The sequence below is a fragment of the Marmota flaviventris genome, chromosome 10 (genome assembly GCF_047511675.1).
Source record: "Marmota flaviventris isolate mMarFla1 chromosome 10, mMarFla1.hap1, whole genome shotgun sequence".
In the NCBI taxonomy this organism is placed as follows: Eukaryota; Metazoa; Chordata; class Mammalia; order Rodentia; family Sciuridae; genus Marmota; species Marmota flaviventris.
In genome coordinates, this window is record NC_092507.1 from 108,949,775 (window position 1) to 108,974,034 (window position 24,260).

The 24,260-nt window shown below is 38.2% G+C and overlaps 1 protein-coding gene across 1 annotated transcript in view; it reads right to left on the reverse strand.

Moving 5' to 3' along the window:
- The window catches only part of Spag17 (sperm associated antigen 17), a 212,384-nt gene that overhangs the window by 134,961 nt on the left and 53,163 nt on the right, over positions 1–24,260 (reverse strand). Inside the window, exons 4-6 of the mRNA XM_027940326.2 lie at positions 13,762–13,893; positions 1,782–1,968; positions 67–261 (exon numbers count right to left, since the gene is read on the reverse strand). Of these exons, the coding sequence (XP_027796127.2) occupies positions 67–261; positions 1,782–1,968; positions 13,762–13,893 (514 nt within the window). The remainder of the gene's footprint in view (positions 1–66; positions 262–1,781; positions 1,969–13,761; positions 13,894–24,260) is intronic.

Genomic DNA, 24,260 nt, shown 5'->3' on the forward strand with positions numbered 1-24,260 from the left:
CATTTGTACTTTAAGGACAGCGGGTAATGTCGAAAGACTCAGTAAGTTGTGTAGCAGACTGCATACCTTCTGGCTGAAGAAAAACTTCCTGCTGCTGGCTAACTGTTGCCAGGTGTGTCTGCAGAGGTTCATAATTCTCTGAAGATATTTTAATCACGCTGGTTATGGGAATGCCAAGCTCAGTCATAATGGCTAATAGCTGAGGATTGTTGAAGCCAACAACAATAATGTAATGTTGGGCACCATCATCTGGCTCATCGTCTGTTCAAAATACCATAAAGAAGAGCAGCCGTCATTGTAAAAGAGAACAGGTTTTGCTCAGCCAGTTCAATGGCTATATATATTATGCATGCATTTATAATCCCTCCCGCTTGCCAAAAAATCGGTTTTGTTGGCTGGAATGCAGTAGTGTTGACTGTTTTTCATTACTGCCTTTCCAGTAAGAAGATTGTGGCCATTTTACAAAATATTAAATCACTTTTTCAAATGAGACATAGGTGTAATAGGAGGACAAACATACGTGAGGCCTGTGGTCATGAAAAACGTGTGCTTGTGTTTTGCCAGAGTTTAGCCTATAGTAACTTCTTCTTTTTTTTGGGTTCTAATCTCTTTGGAGCAACATCTGGCTTTACTCCTGAATTACAAGTAGCTGCAGTTTTGTGGTATTTTATAGGTAGAGGTGTTTACAGGAGAGGGAAATATTGAATATGGACGTGTTTTCTACCAAAGTTATGTCAGTGATTGTGAATTCTGAGGATTGGTTGTGTAGCAACTATACATTATTTTTTAAAAAATACACATTTTCTCTATTTTTTCCTAGATATAAGATTCATATTAACAAATGAGCTTATCTGAGAATGTGATATTCTGGGGGGTGAGAATCATTGTCATACTTTAATACTGATAATGCATGGCACATAAAAACATTACATTCTACAAGAGCCCATCAAGACCAGTTTATGAATAGTACAACAGATGCACAGCTTTCCTTTTTTTTTTTTTATGTAATGATTTTTCTTCTGTCACTCAACAAGTCAGTGCTGATTTTACCCATGAACTCTGTATCATTGCTTCTTCGTCTAGGGTACGTAGAAGAGAGCCACGGGAGATAACTGATAATGGATATGAAAGTTTACTGCCCCCTCCTTTAAATATGATGCAGACTTAAAACTGTTCAAAAATAAATCTATTAATTAAAATAAGTAAATAAATAAATAAAATGCAGATAATAACAAGTAGCTCCTTGTGGGTTCAGGGGAGGCAGCAATGAATCACTATTACCTGCCCAGGATAAACCATTTTTATGTTGATAATTTAAGATTAAAGAAAATTCTAGATGCTCTAATTAGGAAAAAGTGATAATGGGAGAAGTTGGAGTCAGGAAGTTCAAATTAAGTGGCCTGATTTCATTTCCACTGTTTTTGACCCTCCACAACACTCACTTTTCACTTTGTTTTACTTTCCTTTATGTTCCCAAGAAGATCATCTGCTCCTTGGTGGCACAATCAGCTCACTATCTCACTCCTCATCTGTGCTATATAAATGTGCCCAGTGAGACCCATGCTACATAATATATTTGCTAAAAACATAAATGAATTGCAAATAGAAAAACTTTCCTCTTAAAGTGTCATGGAAAGTTAAGTGATTTATGGTTTTATCAAGAATGAAAAGGCTGGAAAAGATTGAGCATAATTATCCGAATGATCTCTCGAGTATGTCATACGTGGTAAAACAAGAATCCAAAGGCAAAAGGCAACCAATAGAAGCAGCGCCTTACTGACCGATGTAGCGGCTGGTTTCCTCCTCTTCTCCCCTCCGCTTCAGCTCCGTGGTCTTCTTCACTGTCGTGTTGACCTCGGGCTGATCCTTGCCCTTTCCTTTAGCAACCTTGGCATTTGGGGGCTTCTTCTCCTTGGGAGATTTGGCTTTCCCTTTGTCCTTTTCAATCTTAACTTTGTCATCTGTTACCTGAAAAGAGAGAATACTTTTTTTTTTTTTTTCTTTTAACTCCAAATCATACAGTGAGCAAGCGATTCAATATCAGGTGAATTAATCCTTTATTTCAATCCATCATTATTTATTCTTTTCTCTCTCTCTCTCTTTTTTTTTTCATTCTTCAAGCCAGGATAGTGGGGATTCCAGTTTGAACCTAGGGTGTGATGAGGCACATCTATGCATGAAGGACTGGAGGGGTGGGTGCCAGGAAGTTGCTCAAAGAGCCTGGAGGGAGAGAGTTCATCCTACCAGAGACTGTGGCCTAAGAAGCCACTTCAGATGTTTGGAGGCAGAGCCAGGAGGATGGCACTGAGTATGTTGTGGTGTGGGGAATTTAGGTTCATCTTCTAGCCCAACCCTGGGGAGCCCCTGCCTGAGTTTCAGAGAGAATTGAGTTTGGTCATAAAATACAAACACAATAAAAACTAAAAATGCAACAGGGAAACATAAAGAGTAGAAGAGTAGTTACTTTTTTTTTCTAAAATCTCCTTGACAATGTTTTTCACAGTTTAAGTAACGTATTGCCCATTTTTAAAGGCGAAAAGATTCTTTTGGAAACCTAGCACTAACAGATTGTTTTTATTATAATCCTACTTAAACATACAGATATAACTTAATGGCTGCTTTTTGATACATTCAAAGATGGGATCAGCATAAAACATCAGTTGGTTGTTTGCAATGTTCTTAGATCATGTTGTGAAGACACAATTTTCCCACCATTTTTTTTTCTTTTCAAACAATTGCCAAAAAATTTATGCAGTATTGAATGATATAATTATGCTTCCAATGCACAAGTTTATAAATACAAAGCATTTATTATCATTAAAATAATAAGGCAGAACCAGATCATAAGATGGCTATTCAGAAGATCCAGAATATTATTATTTTTTCCACACTCAACTAAACTGAAAATAAAAATAATTAAAATTATTGTATCAATGTCTTGGACTCTGATGTCTGTTTCTCTAAGGTCATGAAAACTAAGTCTGAAAAACTAAAAGACGTGAGAGATGGGGAAAGGAGAAGATGTGGAGCTTTGGCAACCAGTTAACAGAATGTGACAGAGAAGACAGGGGAGAAGATGTCCTCCTATCCAGGTTGTTTCTGGCTGTCAAGGGTTCCAGAGCACCTGGTTCATCTTTGGTACCAGAAGTGATGTTGGTGGTGCCCATGAGTCTCTGTGTGTGCCTAGCACCTTGGCTCCTGTGGTGGCACAACTCCACTGTCCCAGTACCTGCTCCTCAGCATCAAGAGGAGGCATCTGAAGAGGCTGCAGGTGTCACTCACAGCTTTGGCTAGGAGCAGGTATACGCTAGGAAAGGGCCCCATCATTTCTGGTAAATGAAGAGAAGTTCAATGTGGATCTAATAGTGACTCACAGTAAGGTGTTGGCATGGTGGAGGATAGATTTCATATACATTTTGCATGTTGAAAATGCAGGGTTTGAAAGATTAGGTAGGAGCATGAGTAAGCTGGCACATTAAAGATAATTCCCTGGATTTTAGTTTGAGCTACTAGGTGGTCGATGGTGCCACTTACAGAGATAGAGAAGATTACGTGAGAAATGGGTTTAACTGAAAGTGGGAAGACTGTTAAGAGTGATCAAGTTACATAGGAGATGCCCCTTTGATCTGAAGGAAGAAATTGAAAACACACATTTAGAGATATTTGGCCAGAGTTGCAAATTCAGGAGTGGGCAGTGCATAGGTAGAAGTGTGAAGACATGGATGGCCTTGGGTGAGTGTTCTTGAGAAATACAGGAACTGAACCTGGGATCCTGTTGGAAGCTCTAACACAAATAGGAGGAAATGCCGGCAGAAGAGACAGAGAAGTAGCTAAAAGGCAGGTGAGGAATATATAGTGTGAAAACAGAGAACCACAGGACCAAGAAGGACAAAAAGATGAGTGGTGGAAGTTGTGGATAACATTGTGGAGTGTGGAGACATGGTAGGGTGTGGAGGTAGTTAAAAAGGAGGCAGCAACAATAGGGAGCCCACAGGGCACAACTGTTTTGAGAAGTTTGCTCATGGAGGGAACCAGGCTCTGTGTCACCCAATAGAAAAGTGAATGGAAGGCGTTTGAGGTCAAGGTGTGTATTTCTTTGTGTGTGTGTGTGTGTGTGTGTGTGTGTGTGTGTGTAAACAGAATATGCTATGTTTGCCAGCTGATGGAATGATCCAGTAGAGAGACCCTGAAGATCTGGGGAAAAAGAAAATTCTTGAGGTGGGCAGATGGAATGAGACCAAGAGAATGTCTAAATAACTGGACATTGAGAGGAGGAGAGACAATTTTCTAGTTTAAAAAGAGCAGCAAGGAGAGGATGGCTGGCGGAGTGTGGATGCCAGAAAGGGAGAGGTTTTGATGGTGTTGAGAGAATGTTTCAGTTTTTCAAATAAAACCACAAGGTGAAGTCAGCAACTGGGATGAGGCAGGTTTAAAGGTAGATGGTTTGAATAGGAAGGTAGTGTAAGAGTCATCTCAGAGAGGGGGTTGCAAGTGTATTAAAGAAATGCAGCAGAACTCTGCCAGTCTTGAGACCGTCCTGAAAATTTTGAGTTTGCAAATTTAAGGTGAAACTAGTTTGCTGAGTGACATGAACGCCTGCAGTTACTTCTAGCTTCTTGAGTACAGGCGTGAAAATCATGGATCATTGAGTTGGTCCTGGGAGAAGTTTTGCAAAATGATTGTGACAGAAGTTGAGAAGAGCAAGGGAACTGGAAGTTTGTAAAGGAATTGTTACACTGGACCGTGGAGCCTAAACTGAACAAATAGCCGAGGTGACAATGGACAGGTCTGGTGGGATCCATGGATGAGAAGTTAAGATGTGGCTGAAGAAATTTTGTGGGGCAGATATTGGGTCACAGAAAGAGGAAAGGAGAGGAAATTTCCAAGGTTGGAGAATGGGAGATTTCAAGACTTCGGTGATGACAAGTCTCACAGTATGTCCATGGAAGTAAATGGCCTGGGTGGAATGAAGGCAGTGACCTTTTGTCACAATTTAAAAAAACACTAGAAAAGAAGAGCCAGATAGGAAGAGAATGGCAGTGATCATTCAAATGTGTCCAGGGCAGACGATATCCTGATAGACTGATAGGAGGGTTTGGGAAACCCGGGAGGTACCCTATGGTCTGGGGAGTGCATTGGGATGTTAGAGCTATAAAGGATTGTTATCTCCTCTAGTTTAGACTGGAGGTTCTTGACATAACTCTCTGAACTTGACTTCCTATAACTTGTCTATAGGGAAAAAACTTACAATTAAGACTAAGGCGTATGTCCTATAAAACTGACCGTAGTATTCATAGCAGTACATTAGCAAAGAGCTAGTCACGACTTTCATTGTCGTTATTATCATTGTTGCATTGCTGTTTACAGAGTTCTTATATTATAGATATTGCATCTTATTAAGTCTTTACAACAGCCAAAATGAGTAGAGCATTATTCTTATTTTACAGAGGAGGAAACTCAGGCTTAGTGCAGGCAAGTAATAGTTGAATCTAAAAGCTCATTTTCAATAGGTCCATAGAGCATGAACTGGCTCCCCTGAGTTGGATTATCCTGTAGGCACTGATGAGATCCCTGCAGGATACTCTAGTGGTAAATCCTGGGGGGTTACATACTCTAAGGTGCCCTGTGTAGCTCCCTGGGAGGTAGCTGGCCTTGCCACAGAGAAGTCCTGACATCAACATCAAAATTCACCAGAAATTTTGACAACTGCAATTTTAAATAAAATCTCAGAGTGATCTTTTGCTCTGAGAAGAAGAAACCATTGTAGGTTAAATTATTTTAAACTTCACCTGTAAGAATAAAGATGTATTCATTTTATGCACTAATGCTTGCTTTTCGTCACCTCACATAGTTAAGGAGCTCTCTGGGTCTTTTCTCATCTGAGCCTTCTTGGGATTCTAGGGAAAGGAGGACTGACCATAACCAAAACTTCAAAGTAAGTGGTAAACGTTAGCAGCATAGTCTGGTGATGCTCTATGAGAAGGGCTTTCCAGACATTGTCTTTTTAATTAAAAAGACAAAGCAACCTCTAAGACATATAACTTTATTTCCATTGTATAAATTAAGACAAACAGTCTGTCCTAACATGCACAGTTCTGGTAGAGACTGGTTTGACTCCAGACCCTCAACTCATCTTGTTCTAATGCTTTCTCGGCCTGTCTCAGCTTCTGATATGCTCTCCCAACTTCTTTTTCCTGCTTGTCTATCTTCCCTCTCTCCGGTCTCTGCAGCGTACTTTTCCGAATGTCACCTACTCTTCCTGTTCATTGCCTTCTTCTTCTTCCTCTTTTTCAGCCTTTGCATTTCTTAGCAAGGTCAAACTTGGAAAACTGAAGAAAAGTATCTTTAAACTAATTTCCATCAACACTGAGATGCTATCAATTTCCCAGAGTTCATAAAAGTATTTTTAAATCTTAGAAATCTTGATTTGCTTCTTTCAATGTCTTTGTTATAAAAATAACCTTATTACAATTAGAAAAAAATAGAAAGAATTTAAAAATCAAAATTTCTGTCAGCTAGAAAGATGAATGATGAAGATATTTGATGAATTCTTTCAAATTCATTTTCTGCATAATTGTCATCATTCTTTCTATACAACTTACTGTCTAGTGTTTCCTATTTACAATGATGAGTTTTCAATTGGTGAAATTTCAAGAAATCTTTCACAGAAATTGTACAGAAGAGAACAGGAGCAGACAGAAACACCTGGGTCTTTCTGACTTCAGGTCCAGGCAGAGATGTGGTAGATATTCTGAACATTTTCCTTGTCCTACATGGTCCTTTCTGTCCTCTCCTGGATGACCTCAGTGGCATTCTATTTACTCTTTTATACCCATTCTGTTCCTCATTTCTCTCACCCTCCACATTCAAACTGACCCAGTCATGGCCCCTCTGGCTGCGGGCACTGATAGACTCACCCCTAAAATTCTATGTCGGTCCTTCTCTATTGCCTTCCCTTTCTGTTTCATTCCGGGTAAGCCCCTCCCATCTTTGTGTTCAAGTCTTGGGATTTGGGGGTCGGGAAGGTTAGAACCTTTAGGCAAGTGTTCAGCAAAGCTGACCCCTAAATCATAGACTAAAGTTTGTTCACACAAGCTCTTCCTCTGGCCTTTCTTGCTTCTGGAGAACATGGAATACATGCTCCCATCCTATGGTCATCTGCTCACAACTTAAGAATCGCAGAGAAAATTCTTGCCAATTCAAGGCAAAAATAGGAGAAGGGAGTATCCCCAAATGTCCTTCTCTCCACCATGTTTGGGGAACACATGTTCCCAGCAAATGAAGGGAGGGTCAAGTTCATTACAGAATACATTTTCTTTAAAACGCAACATGTAAGAAAGCATCTGGATGCCTCCTACTGTGAGAAGGCTTTGGATAGGCACACCACTCAAGCTAACCAGCAGATGTGGTGTCTTGTATTAGCAATGACTAAAAATAGGGTCAGCATTTCACATACTTAGTTGAGCATCAAATGACATCTACCTAGAATCTTCTCAAATTAATATAGAAAAATAATTCTCCTTTGTAATAAAGCAGAGGAACCCAGTTACTTGGCACTTATGTCAAAATTCAAGTATAACTGATTGATAGAGATTAATTCTCCCATTCCTCACTATGAATAGGAAGCTAATGATAAAAGTCAATTGAACTGATGATAAAGAGCTATACTTCATCTTATTCTTATAGTTAATAATGAACTTACATATTTATGCATAACTATCATATGTGATCTATAATACAACTTCCTTACAAAAATATTATTAAGAATATGGATAAGAAGACATCTTCATGGAAGCTGCAACAAATTCCATGACAGACTGGGTCCTGAGTGCTCCTACAGTTCTCTTTCAAGATATCATTCTCTCTCATAAACAGCTATTCTACTGGTCCCAGATGATAGGGCCCCAAAATATGGTCTTAGAGAATATGTGTGGAATTAAATAAGTTTGGGAGACAGGTTAAACAATATCAGACAGATTTATTTTCACAAAATTCTCCAATTTTAATCAGCTACTGTGTAGTTAAATCTCCAAGATTGTATATAATACACAGCGATTTCCAAGTTCATTTGCTCAGGGTGTTTTTTTTTTTTTTTTTTTAAATAGAGAATTGGGTCTAAATGGTCAAGAGCCTACTTTGGAAACACAAGGTAATGGGAACATTTTTGGGGTCTAATTAATCCATTTCTAAAAACCTATACTAAGGAAATGTTTGGAAATATTGAGATTTACATACCACAGAGCACATTGTTTATTCTAAAAATATGTAAATAACTTAAATGTTCAACAATAGAGGCATAATTGAGAAAAGTATGGCAATCTCTGGAATGCCCCACAGCAAATAGTGATAGATGTGGTATGTGAATGAGTACAAATTGTGACGTGTTTCAACTGTAAAAATATGGATTAAAATATTTTTATAAATATTACAACTATGCAAAGAAACAGGTCCATAGAAGGAAGCATACCAAAATGTCAACATTAATATCAATAGGATTATGACATTGTGAATGTTATGTATTTTCTTTTTATTCTGTTACCTATCTTCTTACCCCCCTCATTTTCTGTTCCATGCCTCCACTGAATAGAAAATATAATGCATGAAGTTTAAGAATTTGCTTCTCCAGAGAGATGTTATGGTATAGTAAATATAAGCTTAGGCAGTTATTGGCTTCATGTGACGAAACAATATAATCTTTAGAACCCCAGAAAATGTTCTGAGATTCTTTACTTGCCATCTTCAGGGTGCAGTTCCTAATTCAAAGATTGAGAACATGGCCCTAACTGTGGTGGTGGTGGTGGTGGTGGTGGTGGTGGTGAGGGGGTCTGATGTCTATCTGATGTCTGCTTCCTGTGGATCCCATGTGGCTCTGAGAGGTGTTAATGCCAGGTCAGCCGGTGCTATCCATCTCACCATCCAGAAGGGGAGGGAGAAGATATGAGGGCATCTGAATTAATTTCAAAAAGTCTCCTTCTAAGTGGTTCTCTAGAGACTGGGTCATTTCCGGGCAAGGAGGGTGGAAATGGAAATTAAGTCAGAATTGCCTTGGGCATTGGTGGTTGGTTAGCTCAGTGGCTTTCATCTTTGTTGAGTTTGCTCCTTTTCCTTGACTACTGTCTCTACATTTTACCTCAGTCTGTTGTGTGCAATGTTAATTAATGGGACCAGATAGTTGTTGGTAGGTGGCTAGGCAAAGCCATCTGTCCCATGGGGAAACATCTCTTGGGCTTCATTCAACTGCCTGTGAGCCCAGAGAGCCATTTCATCATTACTGAGACACGCTTGGGAGAGGTATGCACATTAGTTAAGTTTGCAGTCTGAAAATTTTGGGTCTGAATCCCAACTCCATCTCTGGGAGTACTTGTTTGGCCTTGGGAAATTACTAAGCTTTTCACACCCTTGATTTCACCATCTGCAGATTGGGAGTAATTCTCATAAAATTATTTAAAGGATTAAATGATACAACATGTGTCAAAAGCTTAATACGGTGCCAAACAATCAATAACAGTAGCTAACTTTTGTTATTAGCTACTGGGACTTAAAAATACTACTCTATTTAAAATATGTGTTTCTTTAAATTTTTCTAAAAGTCCATAAAATGTTTTTATTAATAAAAATCAAAATTAGGAGAGCACTACTCTCTTTTACAGATAAGCCAGCCAGGGAGTCATTTATTATTTCCTGTGAACGACTGGGTTTTGAAACTCCTTAGATCCAACATTCATGTTGGTAGTATCTGCATTTTGGTAATCCAGCCCCCAAGAATTCCATCCAGTTAGTGAGGCAAGTTATTCCTTTCCTGAAACCATGCGGGTCCCTCTAAACTGAGTTCCTGCTCTTCCTCTGTTTGATTTCTTAAAATAGTTCCTGAAGATTTTAACCACAACTGAATCAAAACTAACCAGCCTGTAATTTCCTGGTATGTCCCTATGGCCTTTCTTTTCAAACAAAACACACGCAAAATATGGCATTGAGTTGGCTGATTTCCAGCGTTTCAGGGTTTGACTGGAGTAAGCTGGAAAATGTCTGTGAAAGCTACTCTCATTTGTCTTCCTTACTCTGTTGAGGAGGCTCTGAGTTACTTGTAGCTATGTTATGTTGTATTATCAAACTTATTTATCAGGTAATTTTAATTTTGAATAGTTTTAAAAAAAGTTTACCAAATACTTTCTGTTCATAATTCTTTATATCCTCTTCCTCTTCAATTTTTGTACAAAAGGACACGAGACAACTCTATGACACATACAAGCTATAAAGAGAGAGCTGTTCTTTTATATAAAAGGTGTGCTTTCTAAAAATTTCAAGAGAATATGGGCTGAGTATTTGAATTTATAAATTAAAACACAATATATTTGGATTTTTTTTTTTTTTTTTTGTAAAACCAACGCAAACATTCTGAACTCAACTCAGAGGCATAAAACTAGTTTGGCCAATTATTTACATGATGAATGATTTTTTGTATTACAGTCATTTTTCTTCTACTTTTAAAAATGAATAGATGTTTTCTTTAGCTAAATTCTCAATGTGTTTTGTTTTTAAATAAATGTTCATAATTGATACGTAACATAAAAGTTGGAGTTAAAAGAAACAAAAATGTGAGTGAAAATGAAAATTCCAATAAGTAATTAAAATGTGATTCAGAATAGAAACTAAGCAATTTATCTTAAAACCATGATGAACATTCTGAGAATATGTGTGCCCATTACATTGTTACTCTAAATGTTTGTTTCAATAAATGTTTGTTGAATTAATGAGTTGAGAACAGATTAGTAATGATAAAACTAAAACGGCAAAATAAATGTTCAGATAATGATGTAAGGAAAATTCATTCCTAAGCAAACTGCTCTCTTATTAAAAAACAAATAATAAAATCTAATTTGAGATTTTCATTCCAAAGCAAAACACCCTTATTAAAATTTTAAGAAATAATAAAAAATCTAACTAATTTAGGATTATTTTACAAGAGGCAGATTCAGAAATTCTGAAATAATAAAATATATTTACAGAATATGATATACATATTTGGAAGTAAGTGATGGGGAGTTATATTATATCAAGTAGATAAATGTTTTCAAATAGATTGAACTTATTTCCTATTAGAGGCTGGCATTTGTGTCCTCCAAATTCCCATGCTAAAGGCTTTGAAACTGTTCTCAAAAGTCTCTTTCCTTGTATTTTTTAAAATATTAATTAGCCAGCAAGCTTTCTCGCAAAGCAGAAAGCAAAAGCAATGCTAAGCATACGCCAGAGTAAAGTGTTCTAAGTTATTCAACTTACTGGAGTCTAAAATAACATCTTCACCGTATTTGGCAATTGAAACTATTATTTGTCATAGTTTTAAGAAAAGTTTTTATCTATTAAAACAGGATCAAATATATAGTGATGTATCACATTTGTTCTTCTGGGGAAAAAGAATAGGAAGCTACTTATATTAGATATTTTTGTCCTTGCCTTCTCCCTAACAGTTTCTATAATTGTCACTATGGATACTTTTAATGCATTTATTCTTAAAAATTCAATTCTGAAAATTAAACCCAGAAGATAGAAAACAATCTCTGTTTGTGCAAAAGTAAGCAATATGATGTGATTAGCATTTGAAAGGAAAAACCTATATAACCTTCTTGTTGTGATTCAAAAGCCCAAGCTTCAGTTCCTTGCCTTGGAGGAATCACAGAATCTTGTCCTAGGCTCAGGAAAGAGGAAGAGGTTGAGTAAAGTCTTCTTTCCTTTTCCCTTTCTTTATTCATTTTCTAATGTACAGCATGATATCAGTTTTACATACTTTATTTTTCTTTCTGCCAAACCCAGGGCTGATAAGCATTAACCTCAATTGTTCCAACTGACCTCTTAGGCAGAGTTGTTGAAATGAACATAGATTACATCATTTTGCAAACAAGTCCTTTCATCTCTCCTTTCTAAGAGTACTTTCTGGAGAGTATTCTATTCCAATCAGTTTTCATCAATTTATTTAGCACCTACTCATATGGTTTTGACTCAGAGATTTGGGGGCTGGTGCATTGGGGACCCAAAGTTAACGAAGATGTTAAATTGGATTATGTAATTGTTGGCTCTTAATTGCTTAGAGTTCTCTTACTAGGTCTAATACATTTTTCCTTCAATATTTGGAGTACAAGCCCCAATTCCTTGTGACTTGCATATTTTCAACAAATGAATTAATATTATTTCCCTACCATTAGAATCTCATAACAGTATTATTATAGCTCACAATTCAAAGACTTGCTGAACAAAATAATAGTGCAAGAATATTATTATATCATTGCATGCTTTAAAAATTTTCCTAAGCAACCAAAATATTGTTTATTGTTACTTAAAGTTTGTTAGCCAAAATCAGTAAACTACTCCTATAAAAAATAATTATTGACTTAAAATCGGTGGCAAACAAGTAAATTGACACTTTTTAGCATGCTATTTATAGGTACTGTGGGAAAGTACAAAACACATAGAAAATGCAGCAATTTTCACAAGACTTGCAGTCTACTTTTTGTAATTCAGATTTCCATATGACATTGGAATTTAAATAGATGTTACTGTACTAGTTTCAGATTTTCCAATTTTTCTTCTGCCAAGTCTTAACTTTCCTGAGTATTTCTTAAGGTACATATCTTTTGTACATGATGGAAAGAGCTTCAATAGATGGAAAAGTATAACATTGACTGTATTCATATGAGCAAAATTTTCCTGGAGATAGAATGTGCTACACTAATGGAGGCTATATGGGGAATATCTTTGAAAAACTTAAAATCCTTACATTGCAAACAGAAAGTGGTATTATTACTATTATTGCTGTCTACAATTATCCTGTCAAGAGCCCAATTCAAATAGGAAACCCAGATGAGGGGGTCTTGTAAAGGTGAAGAAGGTATTATTGGGGTGTATTCACTTTTTTCTTTTTCTGTTAATTGATTCTGCATCTTCCACTTAAGATCACAAAGAAATGACATGCAAATTCATTTCCTATACATATGTGCATGCACACAAACACATACACATTGCACATGTATATACAGAAGAATTTGGCTTTCCAAAAATAGTTCAGCCTCACTTGGAAAATTAAGAAAAGCATTTTTATTTTGAGAAATAATCATTGCAAATAGATTTGAACCTGGCATCACTTTGTTAAAAGTATCTTAGAATATTTTCAGATGCAAATGTGAATTTTTAAAAAACCATCGCTTTCTGTAGGCAAATTAAATTTAAAAAATCCACATGTGAATAAATTATCAGATGTTTGATATGAAAATTGACAGTCACTTTATTATGAAGGTGCAGACATGCCTACTATTTTAATAGGCATTCCTCAAATCAGAATTAACTATTTAAATTATTTTATATGATACTCAATAGGATATTCAATAGGATATCATATAAAATAATTTAAATGGTTAGATTCTGACTTGATAGTTTTTTTCCCCTTTTATACATTTCCTTCTCCTAACTCCCATTTCCTGAATTCCTTCCTTGCTGCAATTATATAAATATACTAGCACAAAAACAATCCTTAGCATTTGTTCTTGATACTGTCATTTTCATACGTAGGGGGGATTTATTTTTAATGGATTCAACCTAATTCCTCTAATAGAACTGTGGATCGCCTTTCCCCTAAGAAGTAGAAGTGACAGCTGAATTTGCCTGGTAACACTTAATGGTGGCTTAAGAAGAAAGGAAGTGCTTCTGTAAAAACCTGGCTCAGTTTCATTCACTGCTTGTCCTCTGTAGATGACCTACCGTGCCATACGGTACCTTCTTTTCATTTTCCCGTCTCTGTTGGTCTTTTAATTTAATCTGGAGAAGTTGGAATTTCAAGAGTTTTCCTACCAGTGGTAGGGTTAAATTTTCTCCACTGTCCATAATTGTTTTCGCTGCCACTAATACCTATGAAGAAATATAATTATTAGGAAAAGTGACATTTTATAACCTTTGCCACAGTCTGTTGATTAAAAGAAAAAGGGTATTTTATGTTTTGTAATATTCATCTTACTGCTAAGATAGGTGCCTTAATAATAACCAAAAAAAAAAAATAGACAAGAAAAGAAAAAAGAAAAAAAAATACCAAATGCCATCGAGAGGGGCATTTACCCTCTACTTTAAATAGATTGGGCAGCCTGAATATCAACCTTTCCCCCCAATAACGTAGAGTGCTTCCCACAGTGGTGTTAGACTCAAGACTGACTTCCAAAGAAGGTCAGGGTTAAGACAGACATCCATTTTGGGATGACTGACGGGTCACTTTCAGGGTACAGAAAGTCTTTTGTTGTTTGGCATAGCCAGTAGTCCAAACTGTCAGACTTTGACTTATTAGGACATTATAAATTAAACAGGGTTTTTATAAAAGTGGAAATGACTATGTTAGCAGTCTTTTATTTCTCGGTGACCAAATTCAAATGAAAGATAAAAGCTGCTTGACACAGAGGTGCCTTACGAATGCTGCTCCCCCCTTGGAACTTAATGTTGATCCTGTTGGTATGCAGCCTAATTGGGGTGAAACAAGGTTATTGAGTTTTCTTTGGGTGACGACAGCCACTAGGAACATACAGCTGTATTGTCCAGATGTGGGCCACTGACAGCCTGTTTTATGAGTGTGTTTTTTACAGCTTGTTTCCCCTAAATTTCACACAACTCTCTAACATCTGGGCCCTTTTCCTTGGAGCCCTATAACCACTTTATTTACTGCAAAAAAAATAAAATCACGTAAAATATACCATAAAAGTTGTTACGTGTTTCTCTTTATTCATGTTGTCTCCCTAATAAAGTTCACCTCTGCCTGAAGGACTGTCACAGGAATAATCTAGTTAGAGTATTTTTCAGCTTTTGTTTTTAAGCGAGCATCATATTTATTTATAACCTTGGGATGAATTAGGTGTTACTAAAATGTTCTGACATGGTCCCCCCACCCCCGCCCCCAGCAGTCACTCCTTGGGGCGCATATGGTGTCAATTTCAGGCCCAGAGTCTCAGACAATGACCGCGTGCACTGCATCTTTCGGGCTGTGTCTTGTCTGAGGTTTCCACTGGTTCTTGGTCAGGGCTTTCTATGACTGGTCCAGTTCCTTTGACTTTCCCCTTTGCCAAGGGAAATAGCGGAAAGAGGGAGGTGTGTATTTCGTTTCTAACTGCAGAAGGCCCTGTGGATTATCATGTGCCAAAATGTAACTGGACCTCTCAGAGACCACAAAGGGGTTTCCCAAATTGCATAGCAGAATAGGAAGGCAAGGGGAAGGATTCCTTCAAAACCACCTTTGCTAAAAACCAGAGGAACAAACCAAGAGTCAGAAAGCTTTGTGTGTGTCTAAGTCGGCACTCTGCAGAAAGCACAGTGCTTTGCTTTCATGGCACTTCTGTGTCTGCTAACAGGATTTAGGGAAAGGGACATGATATCTGTGATTTCTGTGAGGGGGAAAACTAACAGGACACCTGCAGAACCCCACCATTTAATGGCAACCAGATTCAAGGTGGAAGGGAATCCTAAGGGGACCACATGTCAGGCACTCACTGCAAAATAAAGTCTCTGTGGCTTGATCCAACCCCGAGAGTAGACATCAATATTTGGTTTGAAATGGAATTTTTTAATACCAGCTAAACAGCATGCTGACAATCAGGCTGCTTTGTGACATCTGGTCCTGAATATTCAAATTTGAGTTCTGAAAGCTCATGGCAGCCTAGCATGGAGTGATTCCCTATACCACAAAGTTAATGACAGTGTTGAAGGGAAGTCAACCCTGGAGTGGGGTACCCAAGAGAAGTTGTGGAGTCTTTTCTTCTGATGATCTGTGAAAACAGGATATTCACCTGTGCTGGGGGAACGGGAGCTTGGGTGAAGGCTGCCTGCAGTCATGGTGATGGATGGGATGTCTTTGGAGGTGTTTTCTATCCCCTTGTGTCCAGGAGTCTATGCATGTTACCTGACTGAGTTAAAATGCATTCAAAGTATGACAAAACATACCCACAGAAAGGTATTTTATAGGCCAGAGAAGCTATTTCTTGTCTGTTAGTGTTGATCAGAACAGAACTGGGATGGTTTAAAAGTAACAGTGACATCCTGCCATGATCTGGGGACATAGGCTATGGAGAATGTCACTGGTATTGTGGGAACCTGTGTTGTCCTGATGTGTGGACACAGAGGGATTGCAGGGGGCAGGGTGAGGTAGCAGTGAGGAGGGCGTGGAGAGACTCTTCTTCCTCTCAGATAGCCAGGGCAGCCCACATGGAGGCCAGCTTGCCCATTAGCAATGGCAGAGGCTCGGAAAACCTGTCCTCCCCATGGCTGCGCCAGTGAGACTTGACACCCACAAATGCCACTTTTTAAAAAAATTTTAATTTTATTTGTTTATTTTCACAAATGCCACTTTTGATGCTGCAATGTTGAGATAACTAACAAAAATGAAAGTCTGGACTGAACTAAAATCTGAGACTGGAAATGTCCATGATGCATGGATCATATTCAGGAGAGGCAGACAAAGAAAGAGGTGTTCAAATTAATTTCCATTGAAAATATTTTCATCTCACACCCCATAATTCATAATTCCACCTGGTCAGTAGTTTGGTCTCAGATGAAAAAAATACAAATTCTCAGGGGGACCTTCGCAAACGATGTCTTTAAGGGAATTAAAAATTGAAGAAGAGATGGAATTTAAGAGTAAATGTACCTTCTCACACAACATTCCAGAAGAACTTTCCCTCCCTGGGCTTACTTGTATTAATAAAAGGAAAACAATCAGACCTTCAACCTGCCAGCATTGGTAGATTGTCCAGTGTTTATAGTCAATGTGCCTGAGTGAGTGTGTGCACATGTGTGCAGTACATGCAGCAAGCTTCCAAAGGCGAGAGGTGGGGGAAGAAGGGCACACGGGAAAATGGTGAGCTGGCAGTGGGTGGGGACTAACTGGACAAAAATCTGTTTCCCTAATTAGGCAGAAATACCATCTTAAGTGGGTTAAAGCCTGGATACTCGTCGGGCTAAAATATCTAGTAAGTGTGCCTGGCTTGAGTTAGAGACTAAAAAAACAAAAACAAAAATAAAACCCCCACTAGTCTTATGGGCATATGGGACTCATTAAAATGGTGAAAACTTGCCAGGTAAAGCCTGAGAGTCCCTGGACCTCCTCAGGTCAGGGAACCGGGCGGAAGGGCCTGCCAGGACTGGGGAGGTTCTGGGCCTAGTGACCAAAGGTGGTCTGTTCTGAGAAAGATGGCTGCAGGAAAAAATTAAGTCTCAAAGAGCGTAGTTGGGGAAGAAAGACCTGTTTATTGTGTGAAGATATTTGTTTTGTAGGTATTCTCTTTCTCTTAGAATGTTTGTGATTCAGAGTACACTAAAAATGATTTCCTTGGCTGGGGTTCCAGTCTACCCACACACACTAGTACCTTCTCCTTCCCCTTTAAACCAATCCTTCTCCCATTAGTAAGCACAAATGTCTGCCTACCCGGTGCTTAGACATTCTTCACACAGAACTTCTATTCATCTTGCTCCCCTTACTGTGGGTTAACATCTGCACATCAGAGAGAACTTTCAACTTTCTTGGGGCGGGATTGGCTTATTTCATTGAGCACTTTCGTTTCTGGATCCATCAATTTACTGGCTAATGTCATAAAGTTATTCTTTGTATGACTGAGTAGTATTCCATTGTATCTATATACAACATTTTCTTTATCCATTCATCTGTTGAAAGGCACCTAGACTGGCTCCATAGTTTAGCTGTTGTGAATTGAGCTGTTATAATAGAACAGATAAACGGGAATGAAGGGAAGGGAGGAGGAATAGGAATAGGAAAGACAGTGGAATGAACTGCACACAACTTTCCTATGTACATACATGAATACACCACAATAAATCTCCACATCATGTACAACCACAAGAATGGGATCCCAATTAGGATAAAATGTACTACATGTTTGTGTTATTATGTTAAATTGTACTCTACTGTCATGTTTATCTAAAAAGAATAAATTTTTAAAAAGAGAAATGCTTCACACATTCCCATGAAAACCAATGGATGGATGGATGGATGTGTAAATGGATGGAAAGAATGGATTCCTAGGAGGATTTCTGCCTGATTTTCCTGGTATGCTTGTAAGGAAATAGGGAACAGTCTCAATCATTGCTTAATTTGCTGCACATTCAATTCCAGGTGAGTTCTGAGGATGTACAAAGACCTGCATGTCTCTTGTGGAATAGGCTTTGGTGATGGAGAAAGCAAAGTGTACCTGTGTGAACTAAACAGGGGAAGGTGATAGAAGAGCAATAGTCTGGGAGAAGATTTCCCTCCAGGAACTCCAAGTAGCCACCAGTTCCCCTAAAAGAACCTTTTAGATTCAGAGCCTTCCTTGAATCCCACTGGCCTACTGGGGTTTGTTGCAGTTAACTGTAATAATTCCCAAAGTCTGACTCCATATTTAACCCATTTTCTTTGGGTTAATGACTTTGGATTGGCTTGGATACATAAAGACCTCAGCAAACAGGAGCAGAATCCATAATCTAGAGCTGATTCAGTCCAGACTAGCACAGGGTGCAGCAAATCAGCTTTGACACAGAGAAAATGACTTCTGCTTTTTTTTTTTTTTTTTTTTAGTCATATTCTTTTAGGGAGCTCATCTCCTTAATACATTATTGATTTAATAAAGGAGGAGTGTTCTCATTTTTCATTAGTGAAAAGAAAGTATACCCCAACTCCTTCCACTATCCCTCTTCCTAGAAATCATCCATCAGTGTTCACCAATTCTTGTGCACTCTTCCACAATTCCCCACACATGCCTAAGCATATGTATGTACATCCTTTTTATGTTTTGTACTAATGGGATGATGCTATTCATATTGTCGAATGATTTGTGGCTTGTGCTTTTACATAAAAACATAACCAGCACAGCTTTCTGCTGGTGGGTTTTGTTAAGTAGTTATTCTGTAGTAGACAGGAGAGTCTTCTCTTGTGTGGGTGTTTGGCCATTTATTTAACTAGTTCCTGTTGACATATAGGCTATTTTGCTTTCTATTAAGTGCATACATATTTTTGTTGATAGCTGTTTTGTCCTCACCAACATTAATGAAAATGTCTGCTTCCCCATCCGCTGATCCACATTGGGCATTCTCTAGCTTCATTCTGTATTGGTGCTGATAGATTTTTCAGTGAGGGTGGAAATTTTCTTTATCTATACTGTAAATATGGTAGCGACTGACCCTGATCACAGGTGTCTATTGAGTAGTTGAATATTGCTAGTGAGACTGAGGAACTGAATATGTCTTCTTTTTTTTTTTTTTAAATTGATTAAGATTTAAACGCTACTAGTTGCTGTTTTGGTCAGGGTAGAGTCTACATGATGGTGTAAAGTTTTTTTTTTAAAAAAAGTATTTTATTTAAAATTAGGTTTATGTAATAGTCCCATTATGTTGTCCCTTTAATTTTACCCCCAAACTGAAAGCACCATCCTTGGCAAATTTTATCATGGCAGGAGATGTTTGTACACATTTATTAAGACTCAGATTCATATAAGTGCTCAAAGTGAGAAGCAATGAGAATCTATGGCTCGCAGGCTAGGATCATTGCTTCTGGTCACTCAAGAAATCTGCTCTTGAATGAAGGTAACTAATGGGAGTATGGGGCAAAAATAGAAGAATGCAAAGTTTTCTCTGTACACCTCTGTATACCCCTTCTAGCTGCCCAATGCCATTTGTTTTCTAAATCCCTCTTGCCAGTAAAATGGAAAAGATTTAACTTGATGACACACTTTGAATGAAGTTTATACCAGTGGGTTAGCTGTATTTCAAGATTTTGTTCTTACTGTAGAATAAGAGGGACAAGTGACTGATGAAATTATTTTAAGCAATAAGTAATAGATGTGGTAGTTTAAAATTTAGAGTAGGAGGTAGCTCTTCTCTCTAACATATAACTTAACTGCACTGGAGTCCAGCTGTGAGGGTGAACATAGTTCTGGTTTTTGTGGTGCCTTGGTTTCACTGCCTGGAGTTGCCATCATATATATGCCAGAACTAAGTTTTTCAGGGAAAAGACACTTAACAGAAACTGGAAGCCTCCTTTCAGCCAGAGTCAGAGGAGCTCAAGACCAGAGAAAGTGTGTGGGTGGCTAGGGCAGACTCTTCCGTCTGTGAGAAAAAAGTAAGAAAACTTGCTGCAGGGTGTAAGAACCGGGGCCTGTCTGTGCATGATGTGTGTGACCTGTGGAGGTGTGATGGATCACATGTGGATATAGGTTTCTACATGCATGTGTGTGCATGTGCATATGTGTGCACAAAATTTATGTTTGTGTGCAAAGCTGCCCTCAGGGATAATTAAAAATTTTAAGATGCTCTAAATCTAAAAATACTGTCAAAACCTGATATTTGTGCCTGTTGAGGAATTAATTAAAAAAAGAAGAAAACTAAGATTTTTCCATTAGCACTTTTAAAATAAATACAGATGACTATTTACCACTTCTATCTCTCTGGAGAACATAAGGTATAATGTTTATCATTCAATATTCATCAGGTTAAATGTGCACAGTATTCATTATTGTAAACCAGGTCTGTAGCCCACCTTCAAAGTTCATGGCTTAGGTAGTGTGATTGTTTGCTTATGCACTTTGCTTTTGCCTTATACTTGTTATATCTGCTAATGGATTTAAAAGTCAGACTAATTATTGCCCCAATGTGCATGTGTTTCTGTGTGAACAAATTTATCAGTGTTCAGAGTGGAAGGTTACTTTCTGTGGGCCTGATTCTACACATTTGATGAAAAAGGTGATCTGCAAATCATTGAAAAGAGAACATTTTATGTGCGATGTGGGGAATTTTAGTTCCTTTGATACAAGGGGTGATGGGCTAGTTGCTGAAGCCATTAACTGCTTGTGTGCAACTTGGTGCAAGAGTACAGGCTGTGTTTGTACTTCTGTCTTCCCGAACATCACAGGACAGTCTTGGACAAAATATTTAATACTTTAAGCTTCAGCCTTTTAAAAAAGAATCTACAGCAAATCTTCTCAACAGGGGCACTATTGACATTTTGAGTCAGGTAATTTTTTTGTTTGTAATTCTAGGAGCTTTGCAGGATAGTTAGTGCAGTTGTGGTTTCTACTCAGCAGGGATGACTAAAAGCATCTCCAGAAATTGCAAAAGGTTTTCTGGGGGTGGGGGCAAAACTGTCCTTTATTGAGAGCAGAAAGATTTATAGGAAGAGAATATGAATATTGCTAATTTCACAAGAATATATTGAGAATTCAATAAGACTAAATGAAGATTAAGCAGGGTGAATGAATGATATGCATGGTAATCCCTCACTCAAGTTAGCTCTTACTGCTATCCAGACATGCAGGACAGAATTGGAGTCTTTGAAGACCTTCTAGTCCAGGTCTGAAGATGAGAGAAGGTCAATACCCTGAAATGTATACCAGTGGGTTAGCTGTATTTTGAGATTTTTATCCTTTTTATAGAGAAAGAGGGACCAGAGATTGATGAAATTATTTTAATAAGTAATAAGTAATAGATGTGGTAGTTTAGAATTTAGAGGAGGAGGTAGCTCTTTTCTCTAACCTAAAACTTAAAGCACGGAAGCCTGGATCAGTTTTGCAGATGAACCAGTAACTTTACTTTGTTATCAGCTGGTAGGAAGGAACCTGGCTGATACTTTCATTCACCCTTTGTCTAATCAGAGACAAATCAAGATCCATGTAGAGAAGGTAGAGATAAAAAGAGAGGGTGCAAGAAGATATTTTGTTACAGAGCTGTGTACAAGGCAGAGAATGCGAGGAACAGAAATCATGCTATTCTTGATGTCTTCTAAAAGGTGAAACAGGAATTTTATGAAGACCGTTCTGCAATTCCATCCGCCTCCTTTCTGGGTCCCTCTGCTCTCTTCCCTCCTTCATTCCTTCTGCATTTATTAAGTGCCAACTATATTTTAGTTGTTGAATTACTTGATCCTTTATGCGTCTAGTCTATCCAATTCACATTCTTTAAGTAATGAATAATTTCCAATGAGGCTTAATTGGAAAAACAGCTGGGAGGATGAAGGCAGCAGAGAGAGAAGGCAACAGAGGGAAAGAGGAAGGAAAAAAAAAAAAAAGAACATGAATGACTGAAACATATTTTCTCACTCCGAGAAGAGGAAAAGAAAATAATCAAGCAATATTAAACTGTCTCTACATAAATTTAAAGGTGACAGAAGATACAGGTTCCTATAGATCATGATGTCTGTGTAACACAAATGGAACGTTATGAAAGCGTTCGGACCACAGCTTGGTGAGAAGTTCGTAATGATGATAAATATCCATAGCAGGTGACTTCTAGATCATTTTCAGCTGTCCATAATTAAACTGGTATCCATCTCTCCACAATGTCAGGCCTGTAAAATAATTCCAGTCATTGGACCCCTTACATCTGTGCTGAAATGAAATAATATTTGGCAGTAACAAGGAGTCACTGAAACTAAATAAACAACCCCTTTCAAGACTACATAAAAGTTGGTAACATAATAACATTTGACAGGGATTAAGACCTCTTTGGGGCTTTAAGGAAGTTTCAGAAGCAGCAATAACAAATACATGGAAGGTAGAACAGATCTCTGCTGTAACAGACATGTATAATTTGAAATGTAATGAATCTCCCAAGGGAGATGTGTTTTGAACATCTAGTATGTGTGTAGTACATGTCAAAAAGCACAAGCCTGGTTTAGAAGCATTTGTTAGGCTAACTCTAAAAAAGCAAAGCTGACTACTTATTAAGGAGTGTTTTGGGTTTTGTATACCTGCAAAATGTTTAGAGGCACACAAAACCGATATGATGAAATGTACAAGAATGACATACAAAGTGAAGGCCTTTCTTTTGGTGTGGATCAGCAATGCATGAATCTATTACATTATTATGGCGACTTCTCTTTAAGATTGTCATCTTTTCTTTAATCCCCAAATGTTTCCAAACCCTCTGAAATCATTCTTGGTCTTTCAGTTGAAGTGACCATCTCCTCTCTGAACAACCTACTTACTACTTTTTCCTGTTTCCTAAGGGATTTCGATCTCCCTCCCAATGGAATCATTTGTATGCAGGGTTGGTCTTCTCTACTGTCTCAAGGGTCAAGTCCTTTTTCTGATTCATCTTTCTAAATCCTCTCATAGAATATAGTGCTCATGTAGACATAATGTGTATTCAGTCATTCAATAAATCCAAGAATGGTCTTTAGAGTTATTTATTGCTAGGCTTGAGGCGAGTGTTTTCGAATGATCATAGCTACAATTACAAAGCTCTCAGGGTACTGACTGCGAGTAGCAGTGGATTCTCAGACTAACACGAATAATTACTCAGCACACACCACGTGTAAGACAGGGACTGTTGAAAGCACTTGACTTATTCTAACCCATTTAACCCTCCCCTGCCCTCTGAGGTGGGCACTCTCATCACTCCATTTTATTAGGTGAGGAAACCAAGGCCCGGCGAGCACATAGATAATAGTACAGGGGTGATTTTTTTTTTAAGTTCTCTTCCTAATCACTATATGCTGTAGACTCACAACGGGCTTCTTTACCCTATAGCTGGAGCTACTGTGTTCCTGCCAATCTCCAATTTAGCTGCAGGGATTACAGCTTTATAGCCCACATTTTTGTATTTTGTAAGAGTCCTAAAATACTGTTACCACTCTTGTTGCCCATATCTAGTGCTTCAGTTTCAGATCATTTTTTTTTTTTTTTGAGACAGGGTCTTGCTAAGTTGCTTAGGGACTCATTAAGTTGCTGAGGCTGGCTTTGCACTTGCAATCTTTCTGCCTCATTACAGGTGTGCGCTAGTGAGTGCTTCAACCTCAAATCACTGAGTGGCTTCTTTTTTCTTGAGACCTTTCTTCAGGATCCTCAGTTCTGATAGCTCCATCTATCTTTTGCCCTTTATCGTAGAAACTACCCAGGCTGACAGCCACCTCCACTTTCTAGCCTCCTTTTCCTTCTTGTTAAACCCAAATCATTGTTAAAACCCTGCTTTAAGTTTGGGATTGGTGACAGAGACCCTGCTTGTCACCGATGGACCTATGCTGCCACTGAGATATCTGTGTATGGCTGGTTTCTGAACTCCCTGCCCCCAACACTGGCACACTACAGGTGTCACTTGCCATTTGGTTTGGAGAGTATGCCTCCCTCCCCACATTGCAGGTGGCTGGCTGCTCGTCGTCTTGCTCTCTTTCTGCCTAGAAGAATCTGACTTTTCTCAAGGCATTTATCCTCCTTCCACCCAGAAACAGCTAAATGGGTAGAATGGTTTGTACTAAAACATAA